A 19,427-nucleotide genomic window follows, 5' to 3' on the forward strand; every position below is an offset into this window, starting at 1 on the left:
CTCAGCTGGAAGTCAAAGTAAAGAGGGTCAGAACTGGAACTGATGGACCTTTTAATGGTAAATGTGCAGGTACAGTTTCTGTGGACATCTGTAACTTTACTACTGACCTTCTCAATCTTGAGGACAGCAGCTTTGGCTCCTATAGAGAACATAAAAACATTCAAAGTAAGGTTTATAAATCATGTCAGGTTCGATCGGGGACCGGGGTCCAGTATCTTCTAAAGTCTGTATTATTGACCTCATTCACCCTCCTGAGCTACTGAGGACTTTGCGCTTGACCCGCAGGCACGCTCCGCACGTTTCATCAGAAGCTGTGATTGGCCAAGAGGGAGCCGCCCAGGAGGCGGACCAGTGCGCATGCGCAAGCAGAAGCGTGCTCAGGAGTTTTTGTTGTGAGAAGTTTTTCTGAGTTTTTCTTTCATTGAAGAGTGTTCAGCGGCCGCCGGAGCACACGTGACCCCCACACCCGGCGCAGGCACCGGGAGCTCGCTGCGCCACCGGCCGCACGGAGGAGCGCCGCCGCCGGCATGAAGATCGAATTCGCCCCGCTGAACATCCCGCTGCAGAGGAGGCTGCAGACCGCAGCCGTCCTGCAGTGGCTCTTCTCCTTCCTGCTGCTGGGTAACTGATCAGCTTTATCGATCCCTCTGGGTAACTTATGATCAGCTTTATTGATCCCTCTGGGTAACTGATGATCAATTTTATTGATTTCTCTGGGTAACCAACTGATCAGCTTTATTGATCCCTCTGGGTAACTGATCAGCTTTATCGATCCCTCTGGGTAACTTATGATCAGCTTTATTGATCCCTCTGGGTAACTGATGATCAATTTTATTGATTTCTCTGGGTAACCAACTGATCAGCTTTATCGATCCCTCCGGGTAACTTATGATCAGCTTTATTGATCCCTCTGGGTAACTTATGATCAGCTTTATTGATCCCTCTGGGTAACTGATGATCTGCTCTATCGATCCCGCTTTATTGATTTCTCTGGGTAACCGACTGATATTGATCCGTTATTATTGATCCTTCTGGGTAACTGATGATCAGCTTTATTGATCCTTCTGGGTAACTGATGATCGGCTTTTTTGATCACTCTGGGTAACCGACTGATCAGCTTTATTGATCCTTCTGGGTAACTTATGATCAGCTTTATTGATTTCTCTTCGTAACTGATGATCTGCTCTATTGATCCCTCTGGCTAACCGACTGATCAGCTTGATCGATCCTTCTGGGTAACTAATGATCAGCTTTATTGATTTCTCTGGGTAACTGATGATCAACTTTATTGATCCTCCTGGGTAACTGATGATCAGCTTTATTAATTTCGCAGGCTAACCGACTGATCAACTTTATTGATTCCTCTGGGTAACTGAATATCAGCTTTATTGATCCCTCTGGGTAACTTATGATCAGCTTTATTGATCCCTCTGGGTAACTGATCAGCTTTATTGATCCTCCTGGGTAACTTATGATCAGCTTTATTGATCCCTCTGGGTAACTGATGATCAATTTTATTGATTTCTCTGGGTAACTGATGATCAGATTTATTGATCGCACTGAGTAACTGACTGATCAGCTTTATTGATCACTCTGGGTAATTTATGATCAGCTTTATTGATTTGATAGGCTTTATTGATTCATCTGGGTAACTGATGATCTGCTCTATCGATCCCACTTTATTGATCCCTCTGGGTAACTGATAATCAATGTTATTGATTTCTCTGGGTAACTTATGATCAGATTTATTGATCCCTCTGGGTAATTTATGATCATCTTTATTGATTTTTCTGGGTAATTTATGATCAGCTTTATTGATCCCTCTGGCTAACCGACTGATCAGCTTTATTGATCCTTCTGGGTAACTGATGATCTGCTCTATCGATCCCGCTTTATTGATTTCTCTGGGTAACCAACTGATCAGCTTTATTGATCCCTCTGGGTAACTGATGATCTGATAGGTAACTGATCAGCTTTATTGATTCTTCTGGGTAACTGATGATCAGCTTTATTGATTCTTCTGGGTTATTCCCTGATCAGCTTTATCGATCCCTCTGGGTAACTGATGATCAGCTTTATTGATCCCTCTGGGTAACTGATGATCAGCTTTATTGATTCCTCTGGGTTATTCCCTGATCAGCTTTATTGATTCCTCTGGGTTATTCCCTGATCAGCTTTATTGATTCCCCTGGGTAATCATTTGATTTGTGTTATTGATCCTGCTGGGTAACCTGTCTCTCTGCGTACCAGCAGCATCAGCATTCTTCAGTCCGTGGTTTCCACAGTTACATGTCCCTCACCGTCACTGAGCACTGCTGGTACCAGCAACATCAGCTATCCTCATGTGATGGAAAGATATGATTTCACATCTGCATCATCATGAGATTCATGACAAGAATAATCATTTACTGGTTGATGACTCGTACAAAATAGTTATGAAAGTAGTTGTATTGCTCCTCCTAAACTCAGACCCACCAAAGTTAAGCCTGACCCCCGGCTCATTTATACTACTCGCTCTCTCAGGCAGCGTTGCAGACAGGCTGGACGCAGGTGGAAAAGGCACGGATTACATCTATCACTGGGTATACTGAAGGACAGTCTCTCCGATTATCAAACTGCTGTTAAGCTAAATAGAAGCTAAATGTCAATATGTGGCTAATGTCATCTCTACGAGCTCTAACCGGCCTAGAGAGTTATTTAATACGTTTCAGTCCGTTACAAACCCATCTACTAATGTTCTGGAAAACGTGTCAGAGTCAACTTTCTTCAATATTTAATTGATAAGGTGGATTCTGTTAGGATGAGCGTTATCAATACATTTTATAGTCCAGACCCATGTTCTTCTCCTGTACCTTCTTTACAGCTTTCCTTAAAGAGCTGAGTCTTTAATTTGCTTTTAAAAGTAGGTACAGACCCTGCAGATCGGACAGATTTTGGTAGGACCTGTGTTGCCACGGTTCAGATCCTAACAAATAAATGTTTCTCAGTTGTCATTGATGACGTCTCCTCCACTTCAGCCCCTTTGACCTCTGGTGTGACACAGGGTTCCATTCTGGGCCTTGTGGTATTTCCTTTATACATGTTGCCACTAGGATCAATAATTTCACACCATAATGGCCACGGTTACATGATGTTTTTTAATTCTGAATTAATTATTCCGAATTAAATAATTCCGAATTGAACTATTTTCCTTCGAGTTTACATGGAAATAGTTATTCCGAATTGAGGTTTACATGGAAAACACGTTTGATCGGCTTTATCCAATTCCTCTTAAGGTCTGGGGGTTGGGAAGGTTCTGATTGGATAGGGGGGCGGACCGGAAGTTACGTCTACCGGAATAAAAACAAACCGCTTAGCCGCTACAACTTTGAAAAGCTCACAATTTTTATGTTTCCTGCCATCTGTTCTTTTAATTATTTCCAGGTCCTCCAAGCTATTTATTAAATAAATGGTCTCTGCTCTTGACCACCGTTTACTGCGTGCTGCCATCTTGAAACTTTGTTTGGAAAACAAACCCAGCGCGGAATATAAGCGTCATGGAGACTGACGGGCGAGGGAACGAGCAGAAAGACCGGAATTAATTTAAAACGGAATGAGTATAAACATGATCGTGGAATTATTCTATTCGGATTTAAAATCAGAATAAACCAGCCACTTACTTCGGAATTAAGTTTAAATCGGAATGGCCATTTTCATTCAGAATTAGGTGTTTACATGGTAATTTTTACTCATTTTAAATCATATTTAATTTTAATTCTGAATTAAAGAGGAATTAAACTTCCCATGTAAACACACTCAATGTATCCTTTCATCTGTATGCAGATGGTCTGCAAATCTTTCTGCCAGTTCCGCCATCATCAAGTGCACTAGAATCCAATCACAGATGCTTAGAGGACATTAAACTCTGGCTGTCTCACAATTTCCTCCAGTTAAATGAGAGCAAAACAGAATGCATTATATTTACCTCCGACTAAACCATCCAGTAGCACTTTATCTCATGTTGTCTCAGATCTTGGTCCCCTGGCCCCTCACCTTAACCATGTGGTAAAAAATCTGGGCATGCATTTAACAGCAGTTTAAAATTAGATAACAGATTGACTTGTCAGAGCCAGCTTCTGTCAACTTTGACTTCTCGCTAAAGTCAAGCCTTTTTTAAGCCGCAGTGACCTTGTGAAGGTCATTCATGCTTTTATCAGCTAATGCTCTGTACTTTGGTGTCCACCAAACATTACCGAATCGCTTACAGCTTATCCAGAACGCTGCTGCTCGTCTGCTAACTAACACCCGGAAACATGACCACATCACACCTGTATTCTCTTCACTGGCTCCCGGTGCAGTTTAGAATCCATTTAAAACTTTTACTGTTTGTTTTCCGTGCTCTTAATGACCTTGCACCGTTTTATTTATGTGAGATTTTAAGTTTTCATTGACCTAGCAGAGCTTTACGCTCCGCTGGCCAACATCTGTTAGACATAACAGGGACTAGATCAAGGAATTGGGGGGGACCCTTCCTTTGCAGTCGCTGGCCCAAGACTCTGGAACACATTACCACCAGAGTTAGTCCTCTCAGCAGCCTGCCTCAGTTCAAGTCAAAACTGAAGACGTATCTATTCAGGATGGCATTTGACACCTAACAGTCACCTTTAAGGTCATTTTTTAGCACTTTGGTCGAACTTGGTTGTTTAAATGTGCTATACAAATAAAGATAAATTGATTGACTGATACTGTATATGTGGCATCTCACCTGTATTTACCTGACGCCACCATAAAACTTCCTGCCTCACCTGTCTCTATGTAACGGCATACTTGTGTGTACAAGGCACCTCACCTGTGTTCATGTGACATAGTTTAGTTTAGTTAAGTTTATTGTTTTCCACAGTTTTAAAGATATACAACAAAATATCAAATTTAAATACTATACGGTGCAGGAAGAGGCAAAAAACCCAATGAGCTTATTTGAAGCCTCCACCGAAGTTATTAAAATTTCACATGTTATAAAGAACACAAGATTAACATACAAAAAGTATAACTACACAAAAGTGATGGAAAACTAATAATGCAATATATAAATAATAAAGATAAAAAAATAAGTGTGTGTGAGTGTACATGGGATATTGTTTTTACAACTTGTATTGACTCCTGAGCAAATAAGAAAAAAAAACATGGATACATGAACAACAATACATTGGGAAAACAGTTACAAAACAGCAGTCAAGTGGTCCTTCAAACGTCTTTTGTAATATTTCAAAGAGGCAGAGCTCTTTGACAAGTGAGAAAAATCATTTCACAATTTAGTGCCCCTAAATCTCACCGAAAATTGACCTCTGTAAGTGAGAAATTTAGGAGGATGAAGATCTGAGGATTGTCGAGTTGAATAAGAATAAACCTGTGAATTTGATTTAAAGTAAGTCTTGAACTGTCCATGAATATTCCCTTCACTGGAATTTATCTTGTAAATAAAAACGCTTATCTGGAAAATATTGATATCATAAATAGTAAGAATCTGGAGTTTCTGAAATAAAGGAGCAGATGAAGCGTGTGACTCTGATCGAGTTGCAATCTTAACAAAACGTTTCTGTAGGACCAGAATTTTGTGAAGAGTTGTAGGAAAAGTATTTGCCCAAACTATATTACAATATGAGATATAAGGATAAATTAAACTATAATAAAGTGTAAGGAGACAACTCGTCGTGACAAGATGACTAACACGCCTTATAATGCCAATGGATTTATTGATTTTTTTTTGGTAACATCTCACCTGTCTCAACCTGACAACCTACTGTACCTGTCTCTACCCAACGCCTTCTGAAGCATCACCTGGCTACCTGATGTCTTGCCTGTCTGTACATGACACCTCACCTGTTTGTGACATCTCACTGGTCACCTGGTAGGGGTGTAACGATACACTAATCTTACGATACGGTACGATGCACGATATTGAGGTCACGATAACGATACGATATTATAGCAGTATTTTTTTTAACAACCTTGAATGAGGAACATATGACTGGAAAAAATGGTCTTTTGTTTGAAAGACACAAAATACAAAACAATGCTGTGTGTTTGCTCTATTGTTACAGTTTGTAATGCTTTATAACTGTTTTAAGTTTTAAAGAGCAAGCCAGGCCAACCATTTTCCACAAACTGAACTAAAAGTAAATGTCAGGTTTGCATTATGCATCTTCAGTTTCATACAAGTACAAATATTTTGCCACAAACTGAATAGTTTCTCTCATGTATGACTTGACTTTTTTCTTTTCCAGAAGTTTAACAACTAAAATTAAATAGATAAATAAAAGTAAATAAATACATACAATTTTACATGATAAAAAAGATTGATTCATGCTCACCTTATAAGTGTAAGAGGAGATTTATTTTTGTTAAGAAGGTTATTTTGGTAATTCAGGGTTCATTATTTTATAAATATATTCTTTATATTCTGATGTAAATCAGGGACTATAATGACACTAGTCAGTTTATCTGTAGTTGTTAATATGTTTTAGATTGGGTGGAGTGATACAGCACTAGGTGCTGTGTTGATGTTCTAAAATCCTACACTGTTGAGGGACATTAAAGTACACTCAAACTCGGAAGAAGTTGTCCCGTGTTTATCCTACTAAAAAGGTTTAATTTAATAAGGTAAGGCTTAACTCTACACCAGCCTTACATAAGTAAAGGTTCAGAGCTCAAAACCCCGCTAGAGTCCCGTGATCGGGTCCGCAAAACGGTACTAGTTTCTTCTGAGCGGAGTAAGATTTTGGTCTGCGGGTCGAGGCGCGGTCGGATTCGCGTTACTAGTCAACACAGTAGATTAATATTAATAACCCAATATCGCGATACAGTTTGTCACCTCCACGACACGTATCGTGACGTTTTTGTATCGCAAAATTTCGTGGCACGATATATTGTTACACCCCTACTACCTGATGTCACCTGAAGCATCACCTGTCTCTTCCTGACATCTCACCTGTCTCTGTTTCTACCTGACTTCTCACCTGTCTCCACCTGACACCTTACCTGTCTGTCTCAGCTCAGTGCTGTCTGGCTGCCTTCGTCCTTCTTGCTCTCTCTGATTGGTGGATTTTTACCCTGCTCTATGCCGGTTGGTTGTGGTTGGACTGGGACACGCCCACCAGCGGAGGACGGCGGTCCCACTGGGTCAGGAACTGGAATGTCTGGCAGCACTTCAGGGACTACTTCCCTCTGAAGGTGAGAGTGATGTCATTGATCTGATCTGTCTCTACAGATTCTCAGTGATTGATCGACGGGCTTATATCTTAATTATTTTCTGTTTGCAGCTCGTCAAAACAGCTGATCTGGATCCAACAAAGAACTACATCTTTGGGTTCCACCCACATGGTGAGAGTTACCTGTGTGCTGGTGTGCCTCTATGCATTGTCATCTTGATTACCTGTGCATCTTATTACCTGTACCGTCAACTGTGTTCCAGGTGTGCTGGTGGCGGGTGGTTTTGGGAACTTCTGTACGGAGGCGACAGGTTTCTCTCGTCTGTTTCCTGGACTCAGGTCACATCTGCTGATGCTTCCTTTCTGGTTCAGAGTTCCTTTCTTCAGAGACTATATCATGTTTGGAGGTACACACCTGCTTACCAGTTCATCTGTGCTTTTTTCACCTTTTTCAATTTGAATCAGGTATGTTGAATGGGAGAACATCTAAAACATACAGGAAAGGGCTCCTCTTTTTTTTTCTTTCTATTGGCAAGTGTTTATTTGGTTTTGGTCACATGAACCCAGGTGTGAATAGGTGTGAAACCAAATGATTCAAAGCTGCATTCTTGGTGTTTGATGTGTGAAATCCTAGTCCTCCCCTGTTTAATGCTGTCATGTTTGACAAAGATGGTGTCTAAAGCAGTTTCATGTTTCTTCAAAGCAGCTATGTCCACCGACATATATGTACCTCTGCATTATTGTAAGGACCTGTAATTACACCACCAATCGTTAGGTGGCAGTGTTGGTTTCTTTTCTGCAGCATCATAGGTGCTTTTTACTCATATTTTCTATGTGTTGTGTGTTTTTTATATATGGTGTTTGATTGTTTGTTTCACTGTGATTGTATGTGTTTGACTCTTTGTGCTGCCTCTTGCCCAGGTCGTCATTGTAAATGAGAAACTGTTCTCAACTGATTTACCTGGTTAAATAAAGGTTATATAAAAAAATGAAAAGGTTGCGGTGCCGAGGCAATTGGTTCATAAAATTTCTGGGAGAAAGACACACAAAGGCATTGAACTTCAACTACAACTTAAAAATCAACTGGTGAAAGATCCAGCTGCTGTGGCTTCTGAATTTAATAACTTCTTCAAAGATTCAGTCACTTCAATTTCACAACTCTTTACAACACAAGATGGTGTTGTCTACTCAGTAAATGAGTCCTTGCCTATCTTCACCATAGCAGAAATTAATGAGATTGAAGTAGCCTCCATTATAAAGAAATTGAAAAACTCCAAAACCAAGGATCTATGTGGCAAAGACACCAATTTCATAAAAACACATAAAGATGTACTGATATGTCCTCTCCCATATGATCAACTTTTCAATTACAATCTACAATCTATTGTTCCAACGCCATGAAAATGGCCGCAATTACTCCAGTTTTTAAGTCTGGGAACATGCATGTTGTGAAGAATTATCGACATATTAGCATTTTGCCCACTATTTCAAAGATCATTGAAAAGTGGGTTGCTAAACAATTGACAATCCATTTGAATGAGGGTTATATGCCTCTGCACTGTATGGAATTTGGTTTTTGTGCCAATTACTCTACAGAAATGGCATTAAATTACTTCTTAGTAAAGGTCAAATATGACTTAGATAGTAATTCTGTTGTCGGGCTGTCTTTCTAGATATAAAGTGGGCATTTGATATGGTGAATCACCATATTTTACTGTCTAGCCTATCAAACTTAAATTTTTCAGAAAAAAACATTTCTTGGATGAAATTCATATTTGTGTCACTCATTGTGTGACTATCAATGGTGTTAAATCATCTTTTCTACACTGCCATATTGGAGTTCCCCAGGGCTCCATTCTTGGACCCCTATTATTTTCATTATATATTAATGATATGACAAATGATTATCCAAATGTTAAGGGCAGGTGTTACTACATGTAGTTTACCATCACAAAGTGCGAATGAAGAATTGGAGCATTGTGAGCACTTTGAGTGTCCAAGAAAAGTGCAGTATAAATCAAATCCAATGTTATTACTAAAATAATATTGCAGACCCTTTTATCCAAAGCTACTTACATATAAGAGAAGAACACAAGCAAGAAATCACATAGGAGGGTCCAGCTGGATCAGTGCTGGTCAGACTGCTGTAATCCAGTTGGACACAGGTGCTGCCATGCTACTGCTAGATTCTTTTTTCCACCCAACACAACGGTCCCTTTATTCAACAAAAACTAGGTCTTCAATTCACCAACATAATATTTAGGTTAAGAGAGCAGCCTTTATCTGACGGCCGATTGCGTGGTTGGTTTGTGGTCCACTGTCATTTTGTTTGTTTTGTCCGGGGATCTCATTTAGCTACTTCAACTGACTGCACAACAATACATTCTTTGAAGGCGTATCACTTATTCTGCTCATATGTTTATTGGTCCTTTTGAACCAAGTTTTATTTCAGTGATCATAACATATTTGGGGACTTGTCTGGGAAATGTCCTTTTTGATTACTGTTAGTGCTCTCTATATCTGACTTTGGGTTCTCCACTGTATGTAGATCAGAGTTCAGACCAGGTCTGAACTCTGATCTACATACAGTGGATAAAACACAGTCAGGTGGTTTGACTGTGTTTTCTCCACTGTATGTAGATCAGAGTTCAGACCTGGACCATGCAACCACGGTTTCTCCACTGTATATAAGTCAGAGTTCAGACCTGGACCATGCAACCACGGTTTCTCCACTGTATGTAGATCAGAGTTCAGACCTGGACCATGCAACCACAGTTTCTCCACTGTATATAGATCAGAGTTCAGACCTGGACCACGGGACCACGGTTTCTCCACTTTATGTAGATCAGAGTTCAGACCTAAACCATCTGATCTTGTTTTCTTCATTGTTTCACATTTGGACTGTGAACTGTGTTCTCATTGGGCTCTAGAAAGAAGAAGGGGCAAAATCAGCTTCTCTGATTGCCTGTCTAACCTGTAGGAGGATCACAGTAGTTCAGCTCTCGTCTGATGGTCCTCAGAGAGTAAATGGAGCTTCACTGAGTCTGGTTGGGTTTGAAAAAAGGTGATGATGGTGGTTTCTCTGATCCTCTGAGAGTGATAGTGATGTGAGATTATGATGATCTTCTGTAAAATACTCAATGAAATCTGCTCCAAACATACACATTTGGAGAAGGAATGAATGAGTGCGGGACGACGATCTGGTGACATCTTATGGTTAAAAGTAGAACTGCACATTTAAATCCTGAACAATCAGAATTAGTATCTGAAAGGAAAACCTGGTATGAAAACATATCTAATTGAAGATGCAGATGATGTGATCTAATGAATAATGAATGATTTGGTTTTATATAGCGCCCTTCAAGGCACCCAGAGCGCATTACAGAGACCATTATTCATTCATACACATTCTCACTGGTGGTGGTAAGCTACGTTTTGTAGCCACAGCTGCCCTGGGGCAGACTGACGGAAGCGTGACTGCCATATCGCACCAAACGGCCCCTCCGACCACCACCAACATTCATACACATTCACACGGGGCAAGGTGGGTAAGGTGTCTTGCCCAAGGACACTACGACAGCAAACTGGGACGGAGCGGGATCTGGTTGTCGTTACGTACTTACAACATTGAAGTCTGATGTAGCAGCAGTAAAAAGGATGCAGATTGAATGTATGAGTGTTAAGGATGCTCGAGGTACCCACATGTAGACTCTATCTGCTCCTGTCCTTCTAAAACCTATGTAGATTCCACAGCAGTGGAAGACAGTTCCATAACCTGTCCCTGGTCTAGTCCTGGTTGCAAGGTCTTCATCAGCGAGACTCCTGGTCACAGTTTTAATCTCTCCCAGTCCAGGTCCCATGGTCTTTATAATTTAAGTTAGCTTTTAATTCTCTTGTAGAATCGATGGGCATTTTATTAAAAGTAAACACGATGCACTGTTTTAATAATAGTATCGATCTTGTTCTCGCCTATGGTGTAGAACACGATACTCTGGACCCCCCCCCCCCCCCCCCTTATCTTCTGTGCATGTTTGCAGGCCGGAGCTTCAGGAGCTGCATGCTGACCTGCAGTCCCCCCCTCTGATCATCCCACTGCTACTTCCACCTGTCTGTGTAGATGTCTGGTAGATGCCTGCTGACATCCTGACCTGCCCCCCCCTCTGACCACCTCAGTGTCTGCTGTCTACATATGTTTATATAGCCATCCCTGCAGTGCACCTGTTACCCATTGTGTCTGTGCCTCTCCTTTCTCTGTTCTTCATTCTCTCTGTCTGTTTTCTCTTTTCCTGCTCTGTCCAGCTGGTCTTCAGCAGGAGGGTCCCCCCTTGTGATCCAGGTCCTGGTCCAGGTTTCTTCCCTCCTAAAGGGGAGATTTTCTTGTCACTGTTTGCCTTAAGGTTTTTCTCCCACTAGGGAAGTTTTTTACTAGGGAAGTTGTTTATGTTATGTATAATAATTGATCGGGGGTCATGTTCTGGATCTCTGGAAAGATCCTAGAGACAACTTCTGTTGTAACAGACACTATATAAATAAAACTGAATTGAATATCTCATAGTCCTGGTCACATGTGGTTCATCAGGTGTAGTCCTACTTGCATGGTCTTCATCAATCCTAGTCCTGGTCACATGGTCTTTTTCTCTCCTAATCATGGCCACATTGTCTTCATCAGGTGTTTTCCTTCTTGCATGGTCTTCATCAAGCCTAGTCTTGCTCACATGGTCTCTTTCATTGCTGCTTTCTGTCTTCCAGGTCTGGTTTCCAGCTGTAAGTCCAGTCTGGCGCACCTCGTCAGTCGTCCAGGAGGAGGAAATGTGGCTGTCGTTGCTGTGGGTGGAGCTCCAGAGGCTCTGGATGCTCGACCTGGTGCATTAACTCTGCAGGTATTTCAGTCATACTTTAATCAAACTGTAACGTTTATGAATCATCTGTGATTGATCTGTTTATGTTTACAGGTGAAGAACAGGAAGGGCTTCATCAAACTGGCTCTCAAACACGGGTGGGTGGAGCCTGCTAAAGGGACGGTGCTTTTTGTGTCTGGTTTGTGTTGGTGTTTTTATTTTAGACCTTGATGTTGGTGGTTTTGGTGTTTACAGGGCTCATCTGGTTCCGGTCTTTTCTTTTGGTGAGAACGAGCTATTTGATCAGATGGAGAACCCAGCTGGATCCGCTCTGAGGAGGCTGCAGGTGAGACACCATGCTCGCCACTATTCACGCCTCACCTGTACAGAGCTGATGACATCATCAGCTAACTGACCCATCCGAAACACTCGTGACCAAGCACCAACTGTCTTCTGAGTTGGGCCTAATGTAGAACTAATGGCGCTTTTCCACTAGTACCTACTCAACCCGACTCGATTCGCCTCGGTTTTGCGCTTTTCCACTAGGGGTCTAACGTACTGAGTAGATACTTTTTCTGTATCTATTTTGCCGAGGTTCTAAGTGGCTGAGTCGGCTGCATCTGACGTCATCACACTACAGGCCACCGATTGGTCAAGGGGTTGGCCAATCAGACGTCTCAGTCAGGTAGTGACATCAGCGAAAGAACGACTCTGACGGCGGGTTCTTGTTCATTTTATTGGACCAGCAATGGCAGCACAAAAGTCTGTTTGGTGATCCAACTCTGAGGTGCAGATGTTCATAAACCTGGTGGCTGAGGAGAGAATTAAAAAGGGATCCTGACGGGCGATAAGGAACGACCAGATCCACCAGGAGCTCTGTCACTTCATAGCTGCTTGCGGCTCCAGCTGACTTTTCAGCAGCGCTGAGACTGTTGTGATCGAATTGATCACCCCGGGTTTGTTGATTGAGCTGGAAAAGTTAAATAAAGACACAAAACTGGGATATAATTAAAGAAGGCCTCATCAGGAGGGAGATCACGCAGAGCAGAGCTCTTGCAGCCTGCTTCTTCAATCGTCCTGCTGAGATCTGCTCCTCCCTGTCCTGAGAACAAGTTTTATTGCTCTTAGAGAAAAGGGGAAGAGGGGTGGCCCAAGTTGTTTTATTGCTCAGGGGCCTCTCTTATCTGTGTCTGGTACAGCATGGTACTTTTCAGTGGAAGAGTCAGAGGAATGCACATTACTTTCACATACAGAAAGATTTAGTTAATCAGCACATGGAGTTTACATATTCAGTTTGATTTTAAATTATTTTTTATCCAACAAGACAAACAAACAAACAAAAAAGCGTTGCCGCTTGAAGCTTCTCTCTCTCTCATTTTTTAATTTGATATGGAACACAAGCCACAGACCCAGCAGTACATATATCATCTCCTCCAGGTTCTACATCTTTAGTGTTGTTGTCTTTTTCGTTTAGATCACACAATCAAATACGTCACAGCAGCTTCACTCCAACCTCCTACTTCTGCTCCAGGTGCTGAGTTGTTATGGAAAAGAAACCAGGCCAAGTTGAGATGAGTAGAGCTGAGATGAGTAGAGCCGACTAGGTACTAGTGGAAAAGCGCCATATGATTGGCTGCTGACCTTCAACTGGCCACTAGCGAGTCCATTTTCATTGACCCCCAAGTTAAAATGTCCAACTTGAGATCAGAAATAAACATATTTACAGTCTGAGGGGTGAATATTTTTGTACCATGTCGAGAGAGTTTATATGAAGCAATACAATTTTGATTTCACCGTCGAGTCAGCATGTTAACCTGTATATCCCGCTGGAAACGTCTGACAGGAGCTCTGCAGATATTTCGTGGGATCGGCTGCTCAGTTATTGGTGCAGGCCTATCATTAATCAGATCAATACCTGGCTTCGGATTGGATATACCAGATATTGCACAATAGTCTTAATTTCGGCCCTTATTCCATGCCATATTAAAGGGGAGTTTTTAATCTGCCTTTGTCTGTTATTGTTGATCGGGGGGTCCTTTTCTGGGTCTCTGGAAAGGTCCTAGAGACAACTTGTATTAGAATAGACACTAGATAAATACAATTTAATTGAATTTAAGTAGTTTTGCTGCAGTTCAAAGCAGCATCAGAACGGGGAATAAAGGTGATTTAAGTGACTTTGAACGTGGCATGGTTGTTGGTGCCAGACGGGCTGGTCTGAGTATTTCAGAAACTGCTGATCTACTGGGATTTTCACCCACAACCATCTCTAGGGTTTACAGAGAACGGTCCGAAAAAGAGAAACTATCCAGTGTGTTAGGTATTGGTTTTGTGTTTGGAATCCCAGAATGCAGAGACAGAGACAAAGTCAGTTTTAACGTGTTTATTGGTAAAACACAGCCTTTCCAAAAAACGGAGAACGAGGCAGGTAAAGGTGGCGGAGGACAGGGCTGAGCATGGGTAGACGCTGAAGCACACGCAGAGTGATCAGGCACGGCAGAGAGGCACCCCGGTATCTGCACAAAATCCCAGGAATGGTTAAGAGCGAAGACGTTACACAAAAGTCACTAAAAACTGAAGCCACTATCATACCAGTTGCGACGGAATAATCTGGCACAGGCGTGGTGTTTTGGCCAGGTTTTATAGATTGTCTGGGATGAGAACCAGGTGTGCCTCGTTGAGCATGCTAGCCTGACCACGCCCTCCGCTGCACATGCTGCCAGGGAGAGAGAAAGGGGTGGAGGGAAAAAGGAAAACAGAGCCGTCCAAAAACAAAACAAACACCAACAAAATGTAGCCATGACACAGTGAGCAACAGTTCTGTGGACGCAAATGCCTTGTTGATGCCAGAGGTCAGAGGAGAACGGCCAGACTGGTAAGAGCTGATAGAAAGGCAACAGTAACTCAAACAATCACTCGTTACAACCGAGGTATGCAGAAGAGGTTTATACTTCTGCATCAAAACTACTCCGTAGTTACGCTGTAGGATCCCGACCAACAGCCCCAGGCCAGCTGATAGTTTTGCCTGGGCCCCGGACAAAATAATCTAAGATGGGCCCCCCTGCGCCTGGATCTCTCCTTCTCCCTCTTCCTCTCCGCTCCCTCTGCTCTTCAGGTTTTTATACAAGCTAATGGACGTTAACATTAGAGCTAGCCAGTTAGGTTAAGTTACAAGGTTGGTAAACGTTGGCTGTGTTGTTTCTACCTTGCTCTACGCTGACTTTATTAATTCCAGCTTCACCGTCACCACCTTTTTTTTAAATATTTGTGTAGAGAATATGAGGCCTCTATTTTCTTCTTCTCTTCTTCTCTTTCCTCTTCTTTTCTGAGCACCGGACTTGTGCTGACCGGACATTTTGACCATTCTAATGGTTGAATTAAAAGATAACATCAAATTTTGATCAGCGGCCAAACCATTTTTGTGTTGGGGGTTCTTGACCACAAGGACAATTAGGAAGAAAACAAATAACAAGCTTTTATGTAACTCAAATACTACATATTTTTTCCACAAATAGGCATATTTCGAAACATTTTGAAAAATGATTCCATAATTTAATGAGAATAAAAAATAAAAAAAAAATAAAAAATGCCCCCCTACCGGCGGGCATGAACAGCATTCTAACCAACTGCGTAAATGTGCACCTGACGGCACAGGTGTCAACCCGACGGTGTAGGCTATGATGCAGCCTGACGTGCACCTTTCAATGAATATAACTTAATGTCACGTAGATGCGGTAGATTTGCTAGGGTGCTAGCAGTTGGTTGTGTTATTGTTTGCATCACTCTGTAATTACACCAAGCGACAACATAGGTGCCATGCATACCCTAGTCTGCTAGTTATCACTAGTCAAATACCAGCAGCAACTTGTGTCTTGTTGATCATTGAACCATAAGAGTTACTATTCTGGGATGTGCCCTCCTGTGTCCACAGAACCGGTTGCAGAACATCATGGGAATAGCAATGCCTCTGTTTCACGCCAGAGGAGTTTTCCAGTACAACTTTGGATTGATGCCCTACAGGAAGCCCATTCACACATATGGTACGCTTGCCCTCTGAGGTGACTTCTCTCATCTCCTTCCTCCAGCTTCCTGGTGAAGCTGGTGAAGCAGAGTCAGCGGAGGAACCTCAGTCTGGTGTCTGTAGTCATACAGCATACAACAGTTTTATGTTCCCTTCCCCACAGGTCCAGGTAGAACCAGTCGAAACCAGGTGGAACCATATTTTCTTAGTCTGTCTGTATTCTTCCCTCTACTTTTTTAGTTGGGGACACCATCCCAGTGGTCTTGACCCCCAGTCGCAGTTAGAGCCAGGTTGAACCAGTTAGAACCATTTAAAAGCACATGAAGCAGACAGAAAATTAAATCCTGCATTTTTTTCCCTACATGGAAACACAACCCAGTTGTGCATGCACCCACTCCCAGTTTGAACCATTAACCCACTTAGAACCATTAGGCCACTTAGAAAACCATTAACACTAACCCCAAGACCCTAAGACAGTGGTTCCCAACCTTTTTTCCTTGGAGCCCCCCCTACTTGTGTCTAAGACCAGCCAGGCCCCCCGACCCGTACGTACTAGCACCAAAATAGTCTTTAATTGAAAAAATGAACATTAATTATGTTTTTTTTTATACATTTCTCTTTGGTTTACTCTGTATACATATGACTTTGTTTTTCTCCAATGTCACCAATGTATAAAATACGCACAAAAGGACATAAAAGGACATACAAATATTTCTGAAAAATGTCTCTTTTAATATGAGACCAACATTTTTTAACATTTTTCCTTTAACAACCTGTCGGAGTAGATTAAATGTTGAGTAATGATATAATAATAAGGAATGAAATAATTTCCTGTGTTTGTCACCAGTGTATAAAAAAACACAAAAAATATTCAAGATATTCATAAATTATTCCTAACAATGTCTTATGAATGACTCATTTGCAAATATAATTTTTACAACTGCATAATTTCAAAGCAGACAAAGTTTCGCACCCCCCCAGAGATCTCTGGCGCCCCCCCAGGGGGGGCCCGGACCCCAGGTTGGGAGACACTGCCCTAAGAGATCTTCTTTTTCATTGTTTTTAAGTCCAGCAGAATGAGTTACAAAGATACAAGCGAGAACTCAGAGTTACTCCTCTTAAAAGAAAACACCATTCAATGGAAACTCCCTGCAGAAATTTGTTCTATCATAGTTTTGCTTTTCTTTTGTAAAAAAAGTGTAATGGAAATGCAACCAGATGTTCTCATCCAGTGCACCTTTTCCTTTCTTTCAGTTGGGAAGCCCATCCCAGTGGTCCAGACACCCAGTCCTAGCAGCGAGGACATTGAGCGTCTACACACAGATTACCTCCAGAGTCTGACAGAACTCTTTGAGCAGCACAAACACGTGTACGGCCTGGATGAAGACCAGCACCTCACCTACATCTGATCACTGACGGGTTCTGGTCCTGGACCAGGTCACTGGCAGCTTTTAGTCTTGAAACGGATCCCTTACGGCTTTGCCTTCTGGTCCTGAACCAGGTTACTGACGGGTTCCTAATCCAGATCATTTATGGCTTATAATGCTAAACCGGATCATTCACAGGTTCTAGTCCTTAACAGGATCACTAATCTGGTTCTGGTTCTGATCCTGAACCAGATCAGTGATGGGTTCTGCTCCTGTGTATCACCAGCATCCATAAAATCCCGTGACTGTCTACAGATTTCCGATGGTGCCGTTCCAGCTGTGTGATTGATTGTTTGGACTCGATAGAATGATCAATGGATGTGAGTGATCAAGTTGGTTATCTCAGCTGTAATAATTGTAACTATCCAGCAGAAGGTACCACACAACCGAACTTACATATTGTCAATGAAAGAACTGACGTTTCCTGAAGATTAAGAGTTGTTTGGAAAGTCTAGTTGGAAAATAAATCCTTGCTTTTACAAAAAAGACATCCCATTCCAGCCTGTCCTTGAAATCAACGCTTGACGGTTGAATCCAAATGTTTGAGTCCAAACTGAAATAGAAAATGTTACTGTGACATCATCGTCTCTGCTGCTTAACATCTAAGTTTAAGCTGAAAACACGTTACCATGTGTGAGCGACCGGGTGATCGCCTCGTTTTAGGATGTGATCAGCATAGACTTCGTTTAGAGGAGCTGGAAGGAGGAAGTGGCCGTTCGATGGTTTTTTACAAAAAATTGTTTAATTGCAAACCAGACAGTCCATAAACAGGTCACCAAACTGGGGTGGAAAAATAAACCAAACCAATAACAGAAACAGAATAACTGGTTTGTACTTTTAGCACGGTTCCTGCTCCCTCCAGCAGGCCAACAGACCCACCCTCATTCCCCCGAGACTGGCAATCAGGCATGCCAGCCTGAAATGCTGTCAATTAGGACAAACCAACACAAAGGGGGATTTCAAACAAACTAAATGAACCAACCATCAGTTTTATTCTTGTGGGGGAAAAGAATAAAACTGAACAACAAAAGAGAGCATTTCCTACACATAAATCTGTATGCATTGTAGGCACTGTATATTGTACTATGCATAACTGTGGCAAATATCTTGTCTTGTCTTGTCTACAAAGAAAGTGACTGGTTCTCATAATGAGTGCTCTGCCGATGGTGAGTCACATACAGGTGCAGCAGTTTATTTAGTAATCACACAGTGATTATAAAGAACATCATAGCTCCGCCCAGGGGTGGTTCCTGTGTCCGATCACCAATCTAATGGTTAGATGTAAGCTTAAGTAACTAATTTACTTGAAAACCGGAATATCATGCTTGTGTATGTAGTGTGAGATAAACGTGTGCATGACCGTGGGAAAACACAGAATCATTTCATAAGGTTCCTTAGGACAGAAATACATATTTCTGTGATCCACTAATCTCATCTGATTTAGTCTGGTGGTTTCTAGTAAACAAACTTTCTAGAAACTTCTGAACTTGACTATAAACCTCAACAATTGAAATGTTTTGTAGCAATATAATATAGTACAGTGTAGTACTTTTACACGTTCAGAGGGGCCTGCTGACCTGCTGGTCACCTCTCATCTCAGAACCCTGCTGAGGTAGATGTTTTCCTACCTGGTTCAAGTTTCAAGATTATTTGAAATACATCATTGTGTAACAATATGAATTATGATGTTTTTTACACTTTGAGACAAGAGGACTGCTCTATTGAGAAAAAAAAAAAAAAAATAATAATCAACTGTCAAACAATGCTAAAAAAAGTTTATTTTACTTCTGATAAAGCTTGTACGCTCTCGGGAGGAACGACATCTGGTGCCTTTTTGTGCGACTCACAGGTTGTGTGAGTGTCCTTCCGTTGCGTAGTGTGTAGCGACTTGTACTTGCAGACAGGCCCTGGATCATTGGGCTGGTCCCTTCTCTCAGCAGCCGATAGAATTCCCTTA

General features: G+C 41.8%; 1 protein-coding gene across 1 annotated transcript; it reads left to right on the forward strand.

The window, feature by feature from the left end:
- Positions 1-376: 376 nt before the first annotated feature.
- On the forward strand, positions 377-17,956 carry mogat3a (monoacylglycerol O-acyltransferase 3a). The gene is made up of 9 exons (XM_061710019.1): positions 377-621; positions 7,031-7,209; positions 7,299-7,359; positions 7,451-7,594; positions 11,937-12,067; positions 12,140-12,183; positions 12,281-12,371; positions 15,954-16,062; positions 17,298-17,956. Exons 1-9 carry the CDS (start codon positions 528-530, stop codon positions 17,450-17,452), a joined length of 1,008 nt encoding a protein of 335 aa, XP_061566003.1. The 5' UTR covers positions 377-527; the 3' UTR covers positions 17,453-17,956.
- The last annotated feature ends 1,471 nt before the right edge of the window (positions 17,957-19,427 follow it).

This window comes from Cololabis saira, chromosome 20 (genome assembly GCF_033807715.1).
Source record: "Cololabis saira isolate AMF1-May2022 chromosome 20, fColSai1.1, whole genome shotgun sequence".
Lineage (NCBI taxonomy): Eukaryota > Metazoa > Chordata > Actinopteri > Beloniformes > Belonidae > Cololabis > Cololabis saira.